The sequence below is a fragment of the Nerophis ophidion genome, linkage group LG10 (genome assembly GCF_033978795.1).
Source record: "Nerophis ophidion isolate RoL-2023_Sa linkage group LG10, RoL_Noph_v1.0, whole genome shotgun sequence".
Lineage (NCBI taxonomy): Eukaryota > Metazoa > Chordata > Actinopteri > Syngnathiformes > Syngnathidae > Nerophis > Nerophis ophidion.
In genome coordinates, this window is record NC_084620.1 from 38,996,613 (window position 1) to 39,018,549 (window position 21,937).

At 43.3% G+C, this 21,937-nt stretch overlaps 1 protein-coding gene across 1 annotated transcript in view; it reads right to left on the reverse strand.

Annotated features, from left to right (window-relative positions):
• Nucleotides 1-21,937, reverse strand: part of LOC133560789 (pyruvate carboxylase, mitochondrial-like) — a 692,938-nt gene that overhangs the window by 29,464 nt on the left and 641,537 nt on the right. The window contains exons 22-24 of the mRNA XM_061913719.1: nt 20,287-20,466; nt 13,452-13,626; nt 13,184-13,257 (exon numbers count right to left, since the gene is read on the reverse strand). Of these exons, the coding sequence (XP_061769703.1) occupies nt 13,184-13,257; nt 13,452-13,626; nt 20,287-20,466 (429 nt within the window). The remainder of the gene's footprint in view (nt 1-13,183; nt 13,258-13,451; nt 13,627-20,286; nt 20,467-21,937) is intronic.

The following is a 21,937-nucleotide window of genomic DNA, read 5'->3' on the forward strand; positions in this document are numbered from 1 at the left end:
ATATATATATATATATATATACATGTATATATATATATATATATGTATATACGGCGTGGCGCAGTGGGAGAGTGGCCGTGCGCAACCCGAGGGGCCCTGGTTCAAATCCCACCTAGTACCAACCTCGTCACGTCCGTTGTGTCCTGAGCAAGACACTTAACCCTTGCTCCTGATGGGTGCTGATTAGCGCCTTGCATGGCAGCTCCTTCCATCAGTGTGTGAATGTGTGTGTGAATGGGTAAATGTGGAAGTAGTGTCAAAGCGCTTTGAGTACCTTGAAGGTAGAAAAGCGCTATACAAGTACAACCCATTTATTTATTTATTTAGTTATATATATATATATATATATATATATATATATATATATATATATATATATATATATATATATATATATATATATATATATATATATACATATATAAATAAAATAAATACTTGAATGGGGGCAGGGCGGGCTAAAGGGGGAAGGAGTGTATTTATAGCTAGAATTCATTGAAATTCAACCCCGTTTCCATATGAGTTGGGAAATGGTGTTAGATGTAAATATAAACGGAATACAATGATTTGCAAATCCTTTTCAACCCATATTCAATTGAATGCACTACAAAGACAAGATATTTGATGTTAAAAACTCATAAACTTTATTTGTTTTTGCAAATATTAATTAACTTAGAATTTCATGGCTGCAACGCGTGCCAAAGTAGTTGGGAAAGGGCATGTTCACCACTGTGATACATCACCTTTTCTTTTAACAACACTCAATAAACGTTTGGGGACTGAAGAAAGTAATTGTTGAAACTCTGAAGGTGGAATTCTTTCCCATTCTTGTTTTATGTAGAGCTTCAGTCGTTCAACAGTCCGGGGTCTTCGCTGTCGCATTTTACGCTTCATAATGCACCACACATTTTCGATGGGAGACAGGTCTGGTCTGCAGACAGGCCAGGAAAGTACCCGCACTCTTTTACTACGAAGCCACGCTGTTTTAACACGTGGCTTGTCATTGTCTTGCTGAAATAAGCAGGGGCGTCCATGATAACGTTGCTTGGATGACAACACATGTTGCTCCAAAATGTGTATGGACCTTTCAGCATTAATGGTGCCTTCACAGATGTGTAAGTTAACCATGCCTTGGGCACTAATGCACCCCCATAACATCACAGATGCTGGCTTTTGAACTTTGCGGCTATAACAATCCAAATTGTTATTTTCCTCTTTGTTCTGGAGGACACCACGTCCTCTGTTTCCAAATATAATTGGAAATGTGGACTCGTCAGACCACAGAACACCTTTCCACTTTGCATCAGTCCATCTTAGATGATCTCAGGCCCAGCCAAGCCGGCGGTGTTTCAGGGTATTGTTGATAAATGGGTTTGGCTTTGCACAGTAGAGTTTTAACTTGCAATTACAGATGTAGTGACCAACTGTAGTTACTGACAGAGGTTTTATTAAGTGTTCCTGAGGCCATGTGGTGATATCCTTTACACACTGATGACGGTTTTTGATGCAGTACCGCCTGAGGGCTCAAAGATCCATAATATCATCGCTCACGTGCAGTGATTTCTCCAGAATCAATGGACTTTTTAATGATTTTATGGACCATAGATGGTAAAATCCTGAAATTTCTTGCAATAGCTCGTTGAGAAATGTTGTTCTAAAACTGTTCGTCAATTTGCATACAAAGTGGTGACCCTCACCCCATCCTTGTTTGTGAATTACTTAGCATTTCATGGAAGCTGCTTTTATACCCAATCATGGCACCCAACTGTTCCCAATTAGCCTGCACACCTGTGGGATTTTCCATATAAGTGTTTGATGAGCATTCCTCAACTTTATCAGTATTTATTGCCACCTTTCCCAAATTCTTTGTCACGTGTTGCTCGCATCAAATTCTAAAGTTAATGATTATTTGCAAACAAAAAAATGTTTTTCAGTTTGAACATCAAATATGTTGTCTTTATAGCATATTCAACTGAATATGGGTTGAAAAGGATTTGTAAATAATTGTATTCCGTTTGTATTTACATCTAACACAATTTCCCAACTCTTATGGAAACAGGGTTTGTAAATAAAGTTGTTGTGTTTTAGTGTTTTTCTGTCTTCTCCTATGTCTGCACCTGTGTATTTAGTGATTCGTCCTCAGCGAGGGGCGGACCTTGAGGCACACCTGCTCGCCATTAGCCCGCCAGTAGGCTCGTCAGTTTGGCCTTGCTGGCTATTGTACCCTGAACTCCTCTCGTGCGTGCGCGTACTCCACCTCACCAGACCTGGTACATTGTTGCTACTTTGTCCTGAATTCCCTAACCTCTTCTGTGTTTATTCCCTCGCCCTTCAGGTAAAAGGGATTATTTTGTTGGACTCTTGCCCTGCTCAGTGCGGCCAGGCCTTTCCTCCTGCCGAGCTCTGAGGAACCTATTTTGTCCTGGTTAAATGGTGTGCGTTTCTGCCCCATCGCCATTAGTTGTCCCCTTTCTGTCTAACTAAATGTTTTAATTTTTGTAATTCCACCTTGTCTCCCATCTCTGCATCCTGGGTTCACCCCCCCTTGACCAAGACCTTAACAAAAGTAATGCAAACAGTCCTAAAATTTGTCTGACTGCAGCGTAGCACTCCTCTCTGAGCTGCCACCTTATCGTGGTAGAGGAGTTTGCGTGTTCCAATGATCCTAGGAGCTATGTTGTCCGGGGGCTTTATGCCCCCTGGTAGGGTCTCCCAAGGCAAACAGGTTCTAGGTGAGGGATCAGACAAAGAGCAGCTCGAAGACCTCTATGAAGAAGAGAAAACATGAACCCAGATTTCCCTCGCCCGGACGCGGGTCACCGGGGCCCCCCTCTGGAGCCAGGCCCGGAGGTGGGGCACGATGGCGAGCGCCTGGTGGCCAGTCCTGTCCCCATGGGGCACAGCCCGAAGAGGCAACGTGGGTCACCCCTCCAATGGGCTCACCACCCATAGCGGGGGCCATAGAGGTCGGGTGCAATGTGAGCTGGGCGACAGCCGAAGGCAGGGCACTTGGCGGTCCGATCCTCGGCTACAGAAGCTAGCTCTTGGGACGTGGAACGTCACCTCATTGGGGGGAGGAGCCTGAGCTAGTCCGCGAGGTAGAGAAGTTCCGTCTGGATATAGTCGGACTCACTTCGACGCACAGCAAGGGCTCTGGAACCACTTCTCTCGAGAGGGACTGGACCCTCTTTCACTCTGGCGTTGCCGACAGTGAGAGGCGACGGGCTGGGGTGGCAATTCCGGTTGCCCCCCCGGCTTAAAGCCTGCACTTTGGAGTTCGACCCAGTGGACGAAAGGGTAGCCTCCCTCCGCCTTCGGGTGGGGGGAAGGGTCCTGACTGTTGTTTGTGCTTACGCACCAAACAGCAGTTCAGAGTACGCACCCTTTTTGGGTACACTCGAGGGAGTACTGGAAAGTGCTCCCCCGGGTGATTCCCTTGTCCTACTGGGGGACTTCAACGCTCATGTTGGCAACGGCAGTGAAACCTGGAGAGGCGTGATTGGGAAGAATGGCTACCCGGATCTGAACCCGAGTGATGTTTTGTTATTGGACTTTTGTGCTCGTCACGGATTGTCCATAACAAACACCATGTTCAAACATAAGGGTGTCCATATGTGCACTTGGCACCAGGACACCCTAGGCCGCAGTTCCATGATCGACTTTGTAGTTGTGTCATCGGATTTGCGGCCTTATGTTTTGGACACTCGGGTGAAGAGAGGGGCGGAACTTTCTACCGATCACCACCTGGTGGTGAGTTGGCTGTGATGGTGGGGGAGGATGCCGGACCGGCCTGGCAGGCCCAAACGCATTGTGAGGGTCTGCTGGGAACGTCTGGCAGAGTCTCCTGTCAGAGAAAGTTTCAATTCCCATCTCCGGAAGAACTTCGAACATGTCACAAGGGAGGTGCTGGACATTGAGTCCGAGTGGACCATGTTCCGCACCTCTATTGTCGAGGCGGCTGATCAGAGCTGTGGCCGCAAGGTAGTTGGTGCCTGTCGGGGCGGCAATCCTAAAACCCCTTGGTGGACACCAGCGGTGAGGGATGCCGTCAAGCTGAAGAAGGAGTCCTATCGGGTCCTTTTGGCTCATAGGACTCCGGAGGCAGTGGACAGTTACCGACAGGCCAAGCGGTAGGCGGCTTCAGCGGTCGCTGAGGCAAAAACTCGGACATGGGAGGAGTTCGGGGAAGCCATGGAAAATGACTTCCGGACGGCTTCGAAGCGATTCTGGACCACCGTCCGCCGCCTCAGGAAGGGGAAGCAGTGCACTATCAACACCGTGTATGGTGCGGATGGTGTTCTGCTGACCTCAACTGCGGATGTTGTGGATAGGTGGAAGGAATACTTCGAAGACCTCCTCAATCCCACCAACACGTCTTCCTATGAGGAAGCAGTGCCTGGGGAATCTGTGGTGGACTCTCCTATTTCTGGGGCTGAGGTCGCTGAGGTAGTTAAAAAGCTCCTCGGTGGCAAGGCCCTGGGGATGGACGAGATCCGCCCGGAGTTCCTTAAGGCTCTGGAAGCTGTGGGGCTGTCTTGGTTGACGAGACTCTGCAGCATCGCGTGGACCTCGGGGGCGGTACCTCTGGATTGGCAGACCGGGGTGGTGGTTCCTCTCTTTAAGAAAGGGGACCGGAGGGTGTGTTCCAACTATCGTGGGATCCCACTCCTCAGCCTTCCAGGTAAGGTTTATTCAGGTGTACTGGAGAGGAGGCTACGCCGGATAGTCGAACCTCGGATTCAGGAGGAACAGTGTGGTTTTCGTCCTGGTCGTGGAACTGTGGACCAGCTCTATACTCTCGGCAGGGTTCTTGAGGGTGCATGGGAGTTTGCCCAACCAGTCTACATGTGCTTTGTGGACTTGGAGAAGACATTCGACCGTGTCCCTCGGGAAGTCCTGTTGGGTGTGCTCAGAGAGTATGGGGTATCGGACTGTCTTATTGTGGCAGTCCGCTCCCTGTACGATCAGTGCCAGAGCTTGGTCCGCATTGCCGGCAGTAAGTCGAACACATTTCCAGTGAGGGTTGGACTCCGCTAAGGCTGTCCTTTGTCACTGATTCTGTTCATAACTTTTATGGACAGAATTTCTAGTCACAGTCAAGGCGTGAGGGGTTCCGGTTTGGTGACCGCAGGATTAGGTCTCTGCTTTTTGCAGATGATGTGGTCCTGATGGCTTCATCTAACCGGGATCTTCAGCTCTCACTGGATCAGTTTGCAGCCGAGTGTGAAGCGACCGGAATGAGAATCAGCACCTCCAAGTCCGAGTCCATGGTTCTCGCCCGGAAAAGGGTGGAGTGCCATCTCCGGGTTGGGGAGGGGACCCTTCCCCAAGTGGAGGAGTTCAAGTACCTAGGAGTCTTGTTCATGAGTGAGGGAAGAGTGGATCGTGAGATCGACAGGCGGATCGGTGCGGCGTCTTCAGTAATGCGGACGTTGTACCGATCCGTTGAGGTGAAGAATGAGCTGAGCCGGAAGGCAAAGCTCTCAATTTACCGGTCGATCTACGTTCCCATCCTCACCTATGGTCATGAGCTTTGGGTCATGACCGAAAGGATAAGATCACGGGTACAAGCGGCCGAAATGAGTTTGTTTCCTCCGCCGTGTGGCGGGTCTCTCCCTTAGAGATAGGGTGAGAAGCTCTGCCATCCGGGAGGAACTCAAAGTAAAGCTGCTGCTCTTCCCCATCGAGAGGAGCCAGATGAGGTGGTTCGGGCATTTGGTCAGGATTCCACCCGAACGCCTCCCTAGGGAGGTGTTTAGGGCACGTCCAACCGGTAGGAGGCCACGAAGAAGACCCAGGACACGTTGGGAAGACTATGTCTCCCGGCTGGCCTGGGAACGCCTCGGGATCTCCCCGGAAGAGCTAGACGAAGTGGCTGGGGAAAGGGAAGTCTGGGTTTCCCTGCTTAGGCTGTTGCCCCCGCGAACTGACCTCGGATAAGCGGAAGAAGATGGATGGATGGATGGATGGATGGATGCAGCGTAGCACCTCACTGAGACGGTCTACACCAGGGGCGCTCACACTTTTTCTGCAGGCGAGCTACTTTTCAATTGACCAAGTCGAGGAGATATACCTCATTCCTATTTATAATTTATATTTATTTATTTATGAAAGAGACATTTTTGTTAACAAGTTAATGGTGTTTAATGATAATACAAGCATGTTTAACACACATAGATTCCTTTCTTTCATGAAGACAAGAATATAAGTTGGTGTATTTGATTCTGATGACTTGCATTGATTGGAATTAGACAGTGGTGCTGATAACGTCCGCATTTTCAAATGGAGGAAAAAAAAAGGTCCTCCTTTCTGTCCAATACCACATGAAAGTGGTTGGATTTGGCATCCCATTTGTCCAACTTGCATAATCGTTTTAAACACTTTGTTATGAGAGTAGCATATGTGTGTGGCCCTTTAATGTCTGGCAGCAGGTGAGTGACGTCAGTGAGAGTGCGTGTGGGCAAGCAAGTGAGAAAGCGGTCGCTGAGGGCGGGGGAGAAATACATTGGCATCAAACTCCGTAGCTTGCTAGCTTGTGCACGCTAGCTTTCTGAGACTCTTATTTTGTTAGCACAGGCAGGATGAAACAGGTCTTTTATGGTGAAGACAGGAACTGTGCAGTCGGTCTTTAGAGTTTTGACAGTAGATACGGAGTCTCTAGAAATAAAATGTGTTTCTCTGCGTCCGCCCTGTTAGTAATTTTTATCTTAAATATGAGCTTGCAGCAGCCAGCGTCATCTCACAAGATCCTCGGGTGCCGAGAATGTCAAACAACTGACGAAAGTGAAGTCTTGGTATGATTGATGATTGCTCATTTTTATGTATATTTTTTAATGCCTGGCTTGAGATCGACTGACACACCCTCCGAGATCGACCAGTCGATCGCGATCGACGTAATGGGCACCCCTGGTCTACACTAAGCCAGATAACTCCTTAAATAAATAATTATTTCGCCTGAGCCCCATTTCGGCCACAATAATTCAACGTTTAATAATGCCCAAGCTGTTTGTTTACATTCTTTTTTTCTTTTTTCTTTTTGCTGTTTGGGCTTATTGGACCATAATTAGAATAAAAACTAAGAATCATCTTTTGATATGATGTACTTAGTCCATAAGTCCACAAACATGTACTTCTTGTTTAGTGACATGCTAATTCTTGTTTTTACACTTTTTTTTTCCAAATTCCATTGTATGTTACACTCTTCTGACACCACCAGATGGCAGTATGAATGTCCACATAAGCGGCTATAAGACACAAATTCAGTAGTGTACACAATTTTGGAAATAAAAGCTAAAAGGTGCTGTCCACGCATGTGGCCACTAAGGCCTTCAGAGGTGTTAAGGTTCCCCTCCTTGGATAAATTTTTACACGGGTGAGTGCGCCGTTTATTTCTTGAATCTCCGACTCTTAGCTTTGTATGGACTCACTGGACGTTTACAAACTGAGTTCGGAGAGGAAGTGACGCCAGACAGACCGCGCCTCACACAGGAAGTGACGTCAGAAAGAACACGCCATAACCAGCTTCATAATAAAGCAGTTTTGTAACTCGGAGCTAACCAGTGGAAATATGGAGCCGAGTCATCCAGACCTGCCCGTGTTTTTCATTGTTCTAAGTGTACAGACACTTGTGGAAATCACACATGAATACCTTAAGAAAAAGTGATTGCAGCTATTTGGGATACAACACTTCTCAGACCGCAAGAGAACTTTCCAATGTCCAGGTCAGCTGTGATTCTCCTTACCGGAAAACTTTGTCCATTTGTCGAAGGAGAGACAACGAGAATGCACGCTCCCGTGAATGTAATAAAAAAGGCAGCGTGTCCAAAAGCGAAAGATTGGCTAAGCAGACTATATCTGTTATTGTCCACCAGACTCAACGTATAGGTCCAGAGTATATAAAGTCACCAAAAAGGAAAGAACAATGAAGGTGAAGGCAAAAGAGTGAGGAGTGTCCTGACCAGATATCTAGATCCCTAGATTGATCGATGTAAAATGTTCTTTATCACATTGTTTACTTTCACATGTCCATTAAACAAAACAAGAATGCGACTTTTTATGTCATCTTTGGGCGAGCTCCATCATCCGATCACTTTCCTTTTTGCAATTCTCTCCTTCCTTGTTTTCCATCACCTGCCGACTTCCTCTACACAAAACCCACTAACACGCTGTTCTGCGGCGTCCATGTTTCCGGATGTAGTGGTGACTTCCTTGTTCTTTTACGGAATCCGGTTTCCTGTCAAAATGAGCCGCTTTGTCAAAAACAAAAAAGCAGTGTGAATAGATTTAGACTGCTGCCGCATCAAAAAAATTATGCCTTAAGTTTTGAAACACCGACTTAGATGTCAAATAAAATATACAAAAAAAGAACTTACTTGTAGTGCCAGTGACAAGTCAACTCTTCATCTACGAGAGAAAGCTCCTTTGGAGCGGTCAACTTCCTTTGTTTACACTTTATCAAAGCAAGTGATGTCGGGGTCATATTGGGGCCACGTTGGAATGTGCACGTTTGTATTGGAGTCTGTTTAAGATCACATTTTACTTGCAGTGTAAAAAAAAAATCAGATTTAGGCAACTTTGGCCTGCAGCGTAAAAAGTCTGAGATACGAGTGTTCTGACATAGGAACTGAATTGATTTACCATGAATTGATTAACGTGGACCCCGACTTAAAAAAGTTGAAAAACTTATTCGGGTGTTACCATTTAGTGGTCAATTTTACGGAATATGTACTGAACTGTGCAATCTACTAATAAAAGTATCAATCAATCGAAAAAAAAACTAGGTCGAGGAACGCATTGTGATTGTAAAGTGAGGTACCAATGTACCTTATTTGAAATCGCACTTAAAATATTTTTTTTTTCCCCTCGAAACTCGACAGTGCGCTTTATAACCCAGTGCGCCTGATGTCAGGAAAACATTTGGTCGGGCTTAAAGGCCTACTGAAATGAGATTTTCTTATTTAAATGGGGATAGCAGGTCCATTTTATGTGTCATACTTGATCATTTCGCGATATTGCCATATTTTTGCTGAAAGGATTTAGTAGAGAACATCCACGATAAAGTTCGCAACTTTTGGTTGCTGATAAAAGAGCCTTGCCTTTACCGGAAGTCGAAGACAATGACGTCACAAGGGTGAGGGCACCTCACATCCTCACATTGTTTTTAATGGGAGCCTCCAGCAGCAAGAGCTATTTGGACCGAGAAAACGGCAATTTCCACATTAATTTGAGAGAGGTTGAAAGATTCGTGGATGATGATATTGATAGCGAAGGACTAGAAAAAAAAAAGTTTAAAAAAAAAAGGCGATTGCATTGGGACGGATTCAGATGTTTTTAGACACATTTCCTAGGATAATTCTGGGAAATCCCTTATCTTTCTTTTGTGTTGCTAGTGTTTTAGTGAGATTAAATAGTACCTGATAGTCGGAGGGGTGTGTCCACGGGTGTCTTGACGCCAGTCCATGGCTGGCTCTACGCAGGGGCAAGAGGGGGCACAGCCCCCTTAAATAAATGTCTTGCCCCCTCAAATCAAAATTTGAGAAAGCAAATGTTAATAAACTCACAAAATTACTACATTACAAGTTGACAAAATTATCTGCACTAGCGGAAAAATCCGCCGAAAAAGGGACACACACGATATAGTAGTGTCGGCTTCCCTCTCATCCCTCCCTTCGCTGTGCCTGTATTCACCATTCCACAGGCTGCGCAGCAGACACACACTCGCACACACCCCTCAGCCCACAGTAAACATCCAATAACTGTTGCAGTATGAAAGTAAAAGAAAAGGAAAAGTTGTCTACATTTATCATATACTTGTTAGGATGGGTGTATTTGTGTAGTCTTATCTGTCATAAACACGTTTATCGCCGCGGACTTTCGGTGCTACGGAGTTACTTTTTTTTTTTTTTTTACAACTTGACGAGAGCAGTGACAGCGGAGGCTCTGAGCAGCAGTGGTTTGGAAGGCAGAGAGCCTCCACTGTCCCTGTAACAAGCTACACGTCATTTATGATGCTGTTAATGACGGTAAGAATGAAACATAAGGTATGTATCCTGCTTAGCAGTCCTCCTCTGGTGTCGTCTGTTCAGAGCGGAGTCCCTAGCAACGGCCCGTTTTACTTAGCAACGGTCTGGCAATCAACTGCTGGAATTCTTTTTCTGTTGTTTTTCTTGTAATTCTACATAGTCAACCTTTGATGTTTCAATCTACATTTTGTAATAAACTAATTATAAGTTTCATTTGATATGACCAAGACACCCTAAAAACAAAAAAACAGCCATTTTCATCAATTTACAAGCAAGTGGGCAACACACATACATTGGAGTGAATGAATTTTGTGCCCAGATGAGTGCCCACGTCCACTGCATGTGACAAACTGAAGACAAGTGACCTGTGTCTGACGGACCCCTACGTAAAGCCCCACCCCAGGCTGTAGTCCTGTACTGTTGTTGTTTTTCTTCATGTAATCACAGCAGGTTTTTTCTGTTGTTGTTCAAGCTTACTTATTTTCTGCTCCAGCTTCCAGCAGCTCACAAAGAGAAAGTTAATGCTCTGTAATGCATCCATTTTTCAGAGCATTTAAAAAGTTTAGTCCTGCTCCTGCATGTAGTAGTAGCAATGATGCTACTGCTAGTACATCAGGGACAGATACTAGCAATACTGCACCTTTAGCACCAGCAAGCACTGTTTCTCCCGCACCAGCTCCTTCCGTCCCCCAACAAGTGCTCCCCCAAAGCAGCCTGCTCAACTACCCAGTGACTTAAATGGCAACGCACCAGCTCAGCCAATACTGGGTGGCTACCCAAAGCGTGCATTTGGTTCAACATTAAGATCATTCAATCCTGCCAGGTACCGCACACGACCATGGCTAGAGTATTCTGTGGTGTGAGACGCCTGCTTCTGTTTCCCCTGTCGGAAATATACCAGCGCTGTTAATGTTTCCCCCCCTGAGGGATTGCCACCTTATTGTGGTCAGGGGGTTTGCGTGCCTCAGTGACCGTAAGAGCTACACCAGCAGGAGCTTAGTCTTCAGGTGGGACACCCAAGTTGGACAGGTCTGAAGGTAGAGGCCTGACAAAGTCTAATCCACTACTCCAGGTTGGGGTTGGACACATAGCTAAAGACCCATTTCAATGAAGAAAGCATCGTTACTATAAGCACAGAAAAAAAAGTGCTGGAGCATGATGTGTACACGTGATGCCCCCTTCCCATTTCTGACTGCCCCCTCATATAAGCATGCCTAGAACCACCCCTGCGCCAGTCTCTGAGGGAAATCGACGTCAGCTGTATGGACGGCGCAAGCTCAGCTGATCTCCGGTAAGAGGTGACTTTTTACCACAAATTTCTCACCGAAACCTGCCGGTTGACAAGTGGTCGGGAACCATGTTCGCTTGACCGCTCTGATCCATAGTAAAGCTTCACCTCCGGGAATTTAAAACAAGGAAACACCATATGTTTGTGTGGCTAAAGGCTAAAGCTTCCCAACTCCATCTTTCTACTTTGACTTCTCCATTATTAATTGTACAAATTGCAAAAGATTTAGCAACACAGATGTCCAGAATACTGTTTAACTGCGCGATGAAAAGAGACGACTTTAGCCGCAAAAGGTGCTGCGCTAATATGTCCTCTGCAACCCGGGACGTCACGAGCACGTGTCATCATTCCACGACATTTTTAACAAGAAACTCTGCGGTAAATTTAAAATTGTAATTTAGAAAACTAAACCGGCCGTATTGGCATGTGTTGCAATGTTAATATTTCATCATTGATGTATAAACTATCAGACTGCGTGGTCGGTAGTAGTGGGTTTCGGCAGGCCTTTAACCGCCTGGAAGCTATTTTATTTGGTACATGGTGTAATGATAAGTGTGACCAGTAGATGGCAGTCAAACATAAGAGATAAGCGTAGGCTGCACTATGATGGCAGTCTCACACACAAGAGATATGTGTGGACTGCAGTATGTCTCAAGTAAACAACACCAACATTTTAAATGTTCCATTGAAAATATACAACATTACACAAGGCGCTAAAAAAATCTGTCAAAATGTTTTAGTACGACTTTGGTAAGCTATGAAGCCGCACCGCTTAATTGATTGTACTATGCTTCAACATGCGAGTATTATTATGGTGTGTGTACAAAGTAAGACATATTATCTGCCGTTTTATTTTGCAATATTATACAAAAGCAACTTTTATTACCTTCTGATACCCGCTGATTTGTATTTGGGATCTGCATGAAACCTAAAAAATTGCGCGCCTCCGCCTTTGTAGTCTGTGGGGACACCATAGTCAATAAGCTTCTTCTTTTTCTCTACCTTCTTGTTGTGGGACATTCATTCTCTGCTGTTGCCATTTCTAATATAAAGTAATGTAAAGTTCTTACTTTGATGTGCCAGTAAACTCACCATGAAAGCACTAAAACATACCAGTGTAGCGAGTTGACATTATTCACCCAAGTAACTTAAGTTATTACAGAGTTACGGTCGGACGGATTTTCATGGGACACATTTCTGGTGTTGTTGTGTCCGGCTGAGGAAATGCTGCTCTATTATTGATTTACATGTAAGTAAAGTCTGAATGTCATTAAAACAGTGAGCTCCATCTTTTGACAATTCTTCCCCACCCGTCCTTGCACGCTACACTGCTACAACAAAGATGACGGGGAAAAAAAGTTGCCGAAGGTGAGCCACTTAAATAAGACCGCCCACAAAACGGAGCATTCTGAAGCGACTGTCAGAAAGCGGAGGTGAGGGGACCAGTGAGCAGCAGCGGTGGCCGCGCCCGGGAATCATTTTTGGTGATTTAACCCCCAATTCCAACCCTTAATGCTGAGTGCCAAGCATGGAGGTAATGGGTCCCATTTTTATAGTCTTTGGTCTGACTCGGCCGGGGTTTGAACTCACAACCTACTGATCTCAGGGCAGACACTAACCACTAGGCCACTGAGTTGGCAAAGTTAAGATTTCCCTTTTATTCAGATATCTTAGGATATATTGATCAACATTTTTCGACAAGTGTATCAAAGCGACCCCTCGCATCCTTCAATTGTCTCGTAGGCGGGCCCTCAGTTTGGAACCTTTGTTCTGCATGAGCCGCCAGTTTATTACCATCATTTTACCACTTCCTGCCCCCGGTCTAATGTGAAATAGAAACACATGCTCCAAAACAAAAAACATTTTCATTTACCTCAAATTCCTCGGCAATCTTTGGTCCATCCAGGAAGAGTCTGGTGTTGAGACAGTCCACTGGGCCAAAGTTAGCTGAGAATAAAGAAGAAGTATTGTCAAATCTGGAGTATGATGTCGTCAAGTGAAAGCTGAACCCTTGCACACATTTCTATGCCAGCATGAAGTTTTCAATTTCAGGGCGCAGTAACGATGCAATCAAAAACAACAGAGCTGCAGAATCTCTGGCAGAATCGAGATGCCGCTCTCTATTGGACATTTTAACTCACAGGTGAACTCTTTGAATTCCTGGAACACTTTCGGGTACATGGCAGCCGACATCACGTCCTCGGGGGTGATTTCTTCGCCGTGCGCCGCCCGCAGCCCCTCCTCCAAAGACTCAAAGTCCATCGGCGGCAGCGAGGCACCCGGGCGGCCCTCAATGCGAGGGAGGCTCTTCAGCACCTGGACAAAAGACAGAGACGAGTGGGAATGAAAACTAGAAGTGATAAAAAAACAAAAACAAAAGAACAACAAGAAGTGTTTTTATTGTTAGGGTTCATGTAGTGGTGAGACAAGCTTTGTCACTCTGAATATTCTCAAAGGATTTGGAAGACTTCCTGATGTGTTAAGTGCTGGTAAAACCTTCACACTCTACTTCACATGTCCGCATGGGAGCTTCAACCTGTTGTTTGACTTTGGCTGACGGAGAAAGCTCAACATCTGCAATATTTTAGTCACAATTGTCAACAAAAAACCTAAATATGCACGCGCACCACAATAACAATACTGTATGATGTCGTCTCAACCCAGCCGCACAGCTCCTCTTACCAAGTGGTTTTGTTCAGCACCACACACACGACGAGGTACATTCGACATTTGGGGCTTGATTCACTAAGATCCAAACACCACACGGTAAACAGCGTGTGCAATCTATAAAATAGCATTTACTATTAGTGGCTGTGTTTTGTGCAATTTATCAAGACCGTGTGTTAGAGATGCGTGGATAGGTAATTATATAATCCGCAACCACATCACCAAAGTCGTCATCCACCCGCCGTCTACCCGAACCATCATTTTATCAGAACCGGATCCGCCCGCCAGCCGCCCGCTGAAATACATCAGAGGTCGGCCACCTTTACCACTTACAGGGCTATTTAAACTCGTTTGACAGAGTAATGAAGACCATTGGAGCCGCTACCGTTCTCGCGAATATCCAATTGGCGTTCGTACTGATGACAAGATTATGGACGTGCTGCGAAGCAATTGCCTCCGACACCTTCAACAACATGTACAAACCGATTGTTAATCCGCCAACATGTTGTGTGCAGCTTCTGCGATCACGCGTAGAAGATTGAAAGGCATACTGGGTGATACAGAGTACACTGATGGTTGTGATATAAACAACTTTAACACTTACTAATATACGCCACGCTGTAAAGCCACACCAAGGAAGATTGACAAACACATTTCGGGAGAACATCCTCACAGTAACACAACATAAACGCAACACAACAGATACCCATAATCCTTTGCATCCGTGACAGGACTGAATACATTTTACACCCCGCGCCCCCAACCCCGCCCACCTTACCGACGCATGGGGTAATGGGCATCACTCATTTACTGCACATTCATGTTTTCATGCTCCTACCAGTGGTGTTTTGCTATGTTTTCAAACATGACCACTTTTTATGGGCGTTTTAGAAGCACTGCTGCAATCATACTTGCCAACCTTGAGACCTCCGAATTCGGGAGATTTTGGGGGTTGATGCAGGGTTGGCAAGGGGTTAGGGTTAAGGGGAGAGGAGTATATTTATAGCTAGAATTCACCGATAATCAAGTTTTTCTGATATATATATATATATATACACTATATATATATATATATGTATATATATATATATATGTGTCGTTATGGCTTGTGCAGCCCTTTGAGACACTTGTGATTTAGAGCTATGTAAATAAACATTGATTGATAAATCACATTGCACGTGCTAAATAGTTACATTTTTATACTTTACTTCAAGTACTGTGGGCGTTTTGATGATCAGCATATATTTCGCACATTAAAGAAGACAGATGGAGAATGAATTGCACGCCTTATTCTGTAATCCACTTTGCACACGTTTAGTAGATCTGCTTTGCGTGTGCTGTCAAATTGGACGTGTTTTAGTACATGCAAACCTATAAGAAAACAGATTAAAACACAGAAAAGGCTATGGTGCAATGACCTGTGTGCACGTTTGACATGGTAAAGTAGATGGCACACTCATATAGGAGGTTCTCAGCAGGTTTTTTAAACAATTCAAGATGGACCCGTGTTCTACTTGCTCTTCTGCTAACAATTACAGTACGTGTTGCTGTGATGCTGAAAGCCAACACTGCAGCAAGACGAGCGCACCAGCCAAAAGTGCACGTGACCGTGGAATGATGGCGTGTGATCCAATGAATGGAAAATAACTATTTTAGGCTTCATTAAAAAAACATGACATGTTCCGTGCTTTGCGTGCACAAACGGGCCGCAGCTCGGGTGCACAGGGGAGGCTGATACTGCCCTGTCGTGCTGCGCCTGCGACAGCAAACTGTGATATGCAAATTTGAAAAGCGCACAACGTTGTTGGAATGATGACGCTGCGAGGTAACAGCAGCGTGACTCGGACACTGACCGAGACTGAAGCTTGGAGGGTGTGAGGTCAAGGCCCAAACAGCAACAATTGACAGAAAGCTGACTAAGAATTGAGGAGATTTTTCCTTCTTTCTTGTAATTTGTACCTGCAAAGTGAGTTGTGGTTTTTGTTTCAGACATGTCAACAAGTCAACATTAATACATTGTGTCTAAAACAGTGATTCTCAACCTTTTTTCAGTGACGTACCCCCTGTGAACATTTTTTTTTAATTCAAGTACCCCCTAATCAGCGCATAGCATTTTTGGTTGAAAAAAAGAGATAAAGAAGTAAAATACAGCACTATGTCATCAGTTTCTGATTCATTTAATTGTATAACAGTGCAAAATATTGCTCATTTATAGTGGTCTTTCTTGAACTATTTGGAAAAAAGGTTATAAAAATAACTAAAAACTTGTAGAAAAATAAACAAGTGATACAAATATAAATAAGATTTCTACACATAGAAGTTATCATCAACTTAAAGTGCCCTCTTTGGGGATTGTAATAGAGATCCATCTGGATTCATGAACTTAATTCTAAACATTTATTCACAAAAAAAGAAATCTTTAGCATCAATATTTATGGAACATGTCCACAAAAAAATCTAGCTGTCAACACTGAATATTGCATTAATGCATTTCTTTTCACAGTTTATGAACTTACATTCATATTTTGTTGAAGTATTATTCAATAAATATATTTATAAAGGATTTTTGAATTGTTGCTATTTTTAGAATATTTAAAAAAAAAAACGTACCCCTTGGCATACTTTCAAGTACCCCCAGGGGTACGCGTACCCCCAATTGAGAACCACTGGTCTAGAAGATAGAAATTTCACAAACAAGTCCTCTTTTTGTATTTCTTGCCCTTAAAATGAATGTGGAAGTCATTTCCCATAATATCTATTACTGCATTTTCTGGACCATAGGGCACACCGGATCATAAGGCGCACTGCCGATGAATGGTCTATTTTAAAAAAATATATTTTTTTCATATACAAGCCGCACCGGATTATAAGGCGCATTAAAGGAGTCATATTATTATTTTATTTTTATTTTTTCTAAAAAAGGAAACACTTCTTTGTGGTCTACATCAGTGGTCCCCAACCACCGGGCCGATTGGTACCGGGCCGTAGAATCATTTTTTATTAATTTTAAAAAAAAATAATAAATGATTAATTAAATCAACATAAAAAACACAAAATACACTTACAATTAGTGCACCAACCCAAAAAAACCTCCCTTTTTCATGACGGGCCGCGGGACAAATTATCTATAAAAGGTTGGGGACCACTGGTCTACATAACATGTAATGGGGGTTCTTTGGTCTCAATGTTGCATAAGTTTAATTATTTTCAGATCATCTTTAAGTTGCTTTCTGACAGTCGCTTAATGATGCGCCGTTTTGTGGGTGGTCTTGTTTACGTGGCTCACCTTCGGCAGCGTCTTCTCCCCGTCATTTTTTGGGGGACGGTGTACATGACCACCATTACATGTTATGTAGACCACAAGAAAGTGTTTTACATGTAGAAAAAAAAGATATAATATGCCTCTTTAATGTGCCCTATAATCCGGTGCACCTTATGTATGAAAAAAGATTAAAAAAAATAGACCATTCATTAGTAGTACGCCTTGTAATCCGGTGTGCCCTATGGTCCGGAAAATACAGTATGTATTGTGTTTTTCTGCACTGTTTTATTCTTTGCCCAATTAGGGACTAAGTGGCACGGTTGGAAGAGTGGCTGTGCCAGCAACCTGAGGGTTCCTGGTTCAATCCCCAGCTTCAACCAACCTAGTCACGTTCGTTGTGTCCTTGAGCAAGATACTTCAAGTTTTCTCCTGATGGGTCGTGGTTAGCGCCTTGCTTGGCAGCTCCCGCCATCAGTGTGTGAATGTGTGTGAGAATGGGTGAATGTGGAAATAGTATAAGCCATTTACCATTTACCATTTACATTGAGAATTAGCCTTGGCTAAAATGTTGTCGTGATCACGAAACATACTTGTCCTTATCAAATGAAGCCAATTACAATTTCAAAACACAGGGGTGTCAAACTCATTTTAGATGGGGGGCCACATGGAGAAAAATTTACTCCCAAGTGGGCCGGACTGGTAAAATCACGGCACAATAACTTAAAAATAAAGACAACTTTAGATTGTTTTCTTTGTTTAAAAATAGAACAAGCACATTCTAAAAATGTACAAATAATGACGTTGTTGTTGTATTTTACACTTACTGTACATGTTGCAGTTAATAGTATTCGCTCTTTATTTGTCGTTATTTATACTTTATGAACATATTATGTGATAATGTTCATCAGTCAACTCATTGGTGTTCATTTTCAATCCATCAAGATAAAAAAATAATATCAGAATCAAATTACAGGATGTTATTTATGTAATTTGCTCATTTTCTTCGACTGGTGCATTAACATCATGTGGTTTATTTTTTTTAATTACATATGTAGCATCATCTATAAAGATACAAATAATTGCTATTGCGACATCTAGCGGACACATTTAGAACAGTGGTTTCTTTCATTCAATAATTTCAGCTTATTTTTATACTTAGAAAAATCATCCCGCGGGCCAGATAAAACCTGTTTGCCCGTGGGCCGTACGTTTGACACCCCTGTACTACACAAGACGAAATGAACATGCTGATTAGAGATGTCCGATAATGGCTTTTTTGCCGGTATCCGATATTGTCCAACTCTTTAATTACCTATTTTGATATCAACCGATACCGATATATACAGTCGTGGAATTAACACATTATTGTGCCTAATTTTGTTGTGATACCCCTCTGGATGCATTAAACAATGTAACAAGGTTTTCCACAATAAATCAACTCAAGTTATGGAAAAAAGTGCCAACATGACACTGCCATATTTATTATTGAAGTCACAAAATACATTATTTCTTTTAACATGCCTCAAAACAGAAGCTTGGAATTTGGGACATACTCTCCCTGAGAGAGCATGAAGAGGTTGAGGTGGGCGGGGTTGGGTGGGGTGGGTATAGTGTATATTGCAGTGTTCCAGAAGAGATAGTGCTGCAAGGGGTTCTGGGTATTTGTTCTGTTGTGTTGATGTTGTGTTACGGTGCAGATGTTCTCCCGAAATGTGTTTGTCATTCTTGTTTGGTGTGGGTTCACAGTGTGTCGCATATTTGTAACAGTGTTAAAGTTGTTTATACTGCCACCCTCAGTGTGACCTGTATGGCTGTTGACCAATTATGCGTGGCATTCACTTGTGTGTGTAAAAAGCCGTAGACATTATGTGATTAAAGCAAAGACAGTGCCACTTCATACAGCGGCGTTTTTGAAACAGATACCGATAATTTCCGATATTACATTTTAAAGCATTTATCGGCCAATAATATCGGCAGTCCAATATTATCGGACATCTCTAATGCTGATGCAAGCCCGTCCACATTTTGGTGATGCAATTGGGAAAAACTTGTTAAAAGGTAAACATTTTTTCAAAAACAAGGTGAAAAATACTACCATATCTAATTAGGAGGGGCTTTTAGCTGCAGGCATCATTTTTAGGTCCAGAACTATGATTTAAGTGTTGTCAGCATTGGACGGGCCCTTTAAGGAACATCACATGATTAAATTTGTACGAGTCAACATGCAAGAAAAGGAATAGGGAGAAGCGTATTTAATCCATATGTACTAGTGACAGAGATGTCAGATAATATCGGACTGCCTGTATTATCTGCCAATAAATGATCAGGATCGGTTTAAAAATATCGGTATCAGTTTCAAAAAGTAAAATTTATGACTTTTTAAAACGCCGCTGTGTACACAGACGTAGGGAAAAGTACAGAGCGCCAATAAACTTTAAAGGCACTGCTTTTGCATGGCGGCCCAATAACATAATATCTACGGCTTTGCACACACACAAGTGAATGCAAGGCAAACTTGGTCAACAGCCTTACAGGTCACACAGAGGGTGGTCGTATAAACAACTTTAACACTATTACAAATATGCGCCACACTGTGGAGAGCATGTCCCAAATTACAAGCTGCTGTTTTGAGGCATGTTAAAAAAATAATGCACTTTGTGACTTCAATAATAAATATGGCAGTGCCATATTTATGGCTTTTTTTCGTATTACTTGAGTTGCTTTATTTTGGAAAACCTTGTTACATTGTTTAATGCATTCAACGGGGCATCACAACAAAATTAGGTATAATAATGTGTTAATTCCATGACTGTATATATCGGTATCGGTTGATATCGGTATCGGTAATTAAGAGTTGGACAATATCGGAATATCGAATATCGGCAAAAAAGCCATTATAGGACATCTCTAATTACTGATAATTCAATCACACTATATCTATTACATGTTGACAATGTTCTTTTTTTTCTATTTCAAGTTTGTTTACTTCCAGTATGAAGAACAGAGAGTAATAGCAATGGCGATCACATGCTGTGTGTTTGTGCTACCTTGGATCTGAAAGGTTCTGGGAATCCTCCATGCGGTATCCCGACGTAGCCCTGCAGGAACTCCACAACCGACAGCGGGAAGGACAGCTCGTCGGCCCTCTCCTCCACCTCGGCCCGGCTCAGGTTGTTCTGGACCATGAACTGGGCCAAGTCCCCCACGATCTTGGAGGAGGGTGTCACCTGAGGGGGAACACATTCGTTCTTTACTCCCACATGTACATGCAGAGCTCCTTCAGCAAAACAAAACAGGCATTAAACATCCCGTGGCTGTTCATTGTTCATCGTGGCAGACCATTACGCTAATGGTATCGTATTTGCATAATGACAAAGAGCGCAGTCTTTGTGGACTGAGTGGGACACTGACACGAGTGTCAATGACATAAAATAATGAAGGGACACTTATTTCTCCTGCTGCTAAGTGGGCCATTTTAGAGGGGGCGCGGTCAAGTCGGTTGACCTGGCAACAACGTCATCATCATAAAGCTCTCCTCGGAAAATGACAAAGAAGACTGAGGAAGTATGAGAGGAATATTTTGGGGTCTTACCAGCAGATGAATGAATAAAGACGCACTTAAAATACTTTTTTTAATTCAAAATTGGACAGCCCGCCTTATAAACCGGTGCGCCTAATATAAGGAACAAGTTTGGTTGAGCTTACCAACCTCGAAGCAATTTTTTTGGTACATGGTGTAAAGATAAGTGTGACCAGTAGATGGCAGTCAAACATAAGAGATAAGTGTAGACTGCACGATGATGGCAATAAGACTCAAGTAAACAACACCAGCATGTTATATGTTCCGTTGAAAATATAAAATATTACACATGGCGCTCAAAAACCTATCAAAATGTTTTAGTACGACTTTAATAAGCTATGAAGCCACACCGCTTGATGGATTTTACTGTGGTTCAACGCACGAGTATTATTATGGTGTGTGTATAAGGTAAGACATATTATCCGCCGTTTTGTTTTGCAATATTATGCAAAAGCAACTTTTCTTACCTTCTGGTACCTGCTGAACTGTGTTTGGGATCTGCATAAATCCTGAAAAATTGTGCGCGTCCACCTTTGTGGGGACAACGTTGTCGATAAGCTTTTTCTTATGTGATTATTGTGTGTATTATTCATCCTCCGCTGTTGCCATTTCTAATATAAAGTAGTGTAAAGTTCTTACTTATATCTGTCAGTAAACTCGCCATGAAATTGCTAAAACATACCGGTGTAGTGAGTTCACATTATTTACCCAAGTGACTTTAGTTGTTAGAGTTCCGGTCGGACGGTTTTACACAGGACACATTTCTGGCGTTTGGCAACAACGTCATCATCATAAAGCTCTCCTCGGAAAATGACAAAGAAGACTGAGGAAGTATGAGAGGAATATTTTGAGGCCTTACCAGCAGACGAATGAATAAAGACGCACTTAAAATACTTTTTTAAATTCAAAATTGGACAGTCCGCCTTATAAACCGGTGCGCCTAATATAAGGAACAAGTTCGGTTGAGCTTACCAACCTCAAAACTATTTTATTTGGTACATGGTGTAATGATAAGTGTGACCAGTAGATGGCAGTCAAACATAAGAGATAAGTGTAGACTGCACGATGATGGCAGTATGACTCAAGTAAACAACACCAGCATGTTATATGTTCCATTG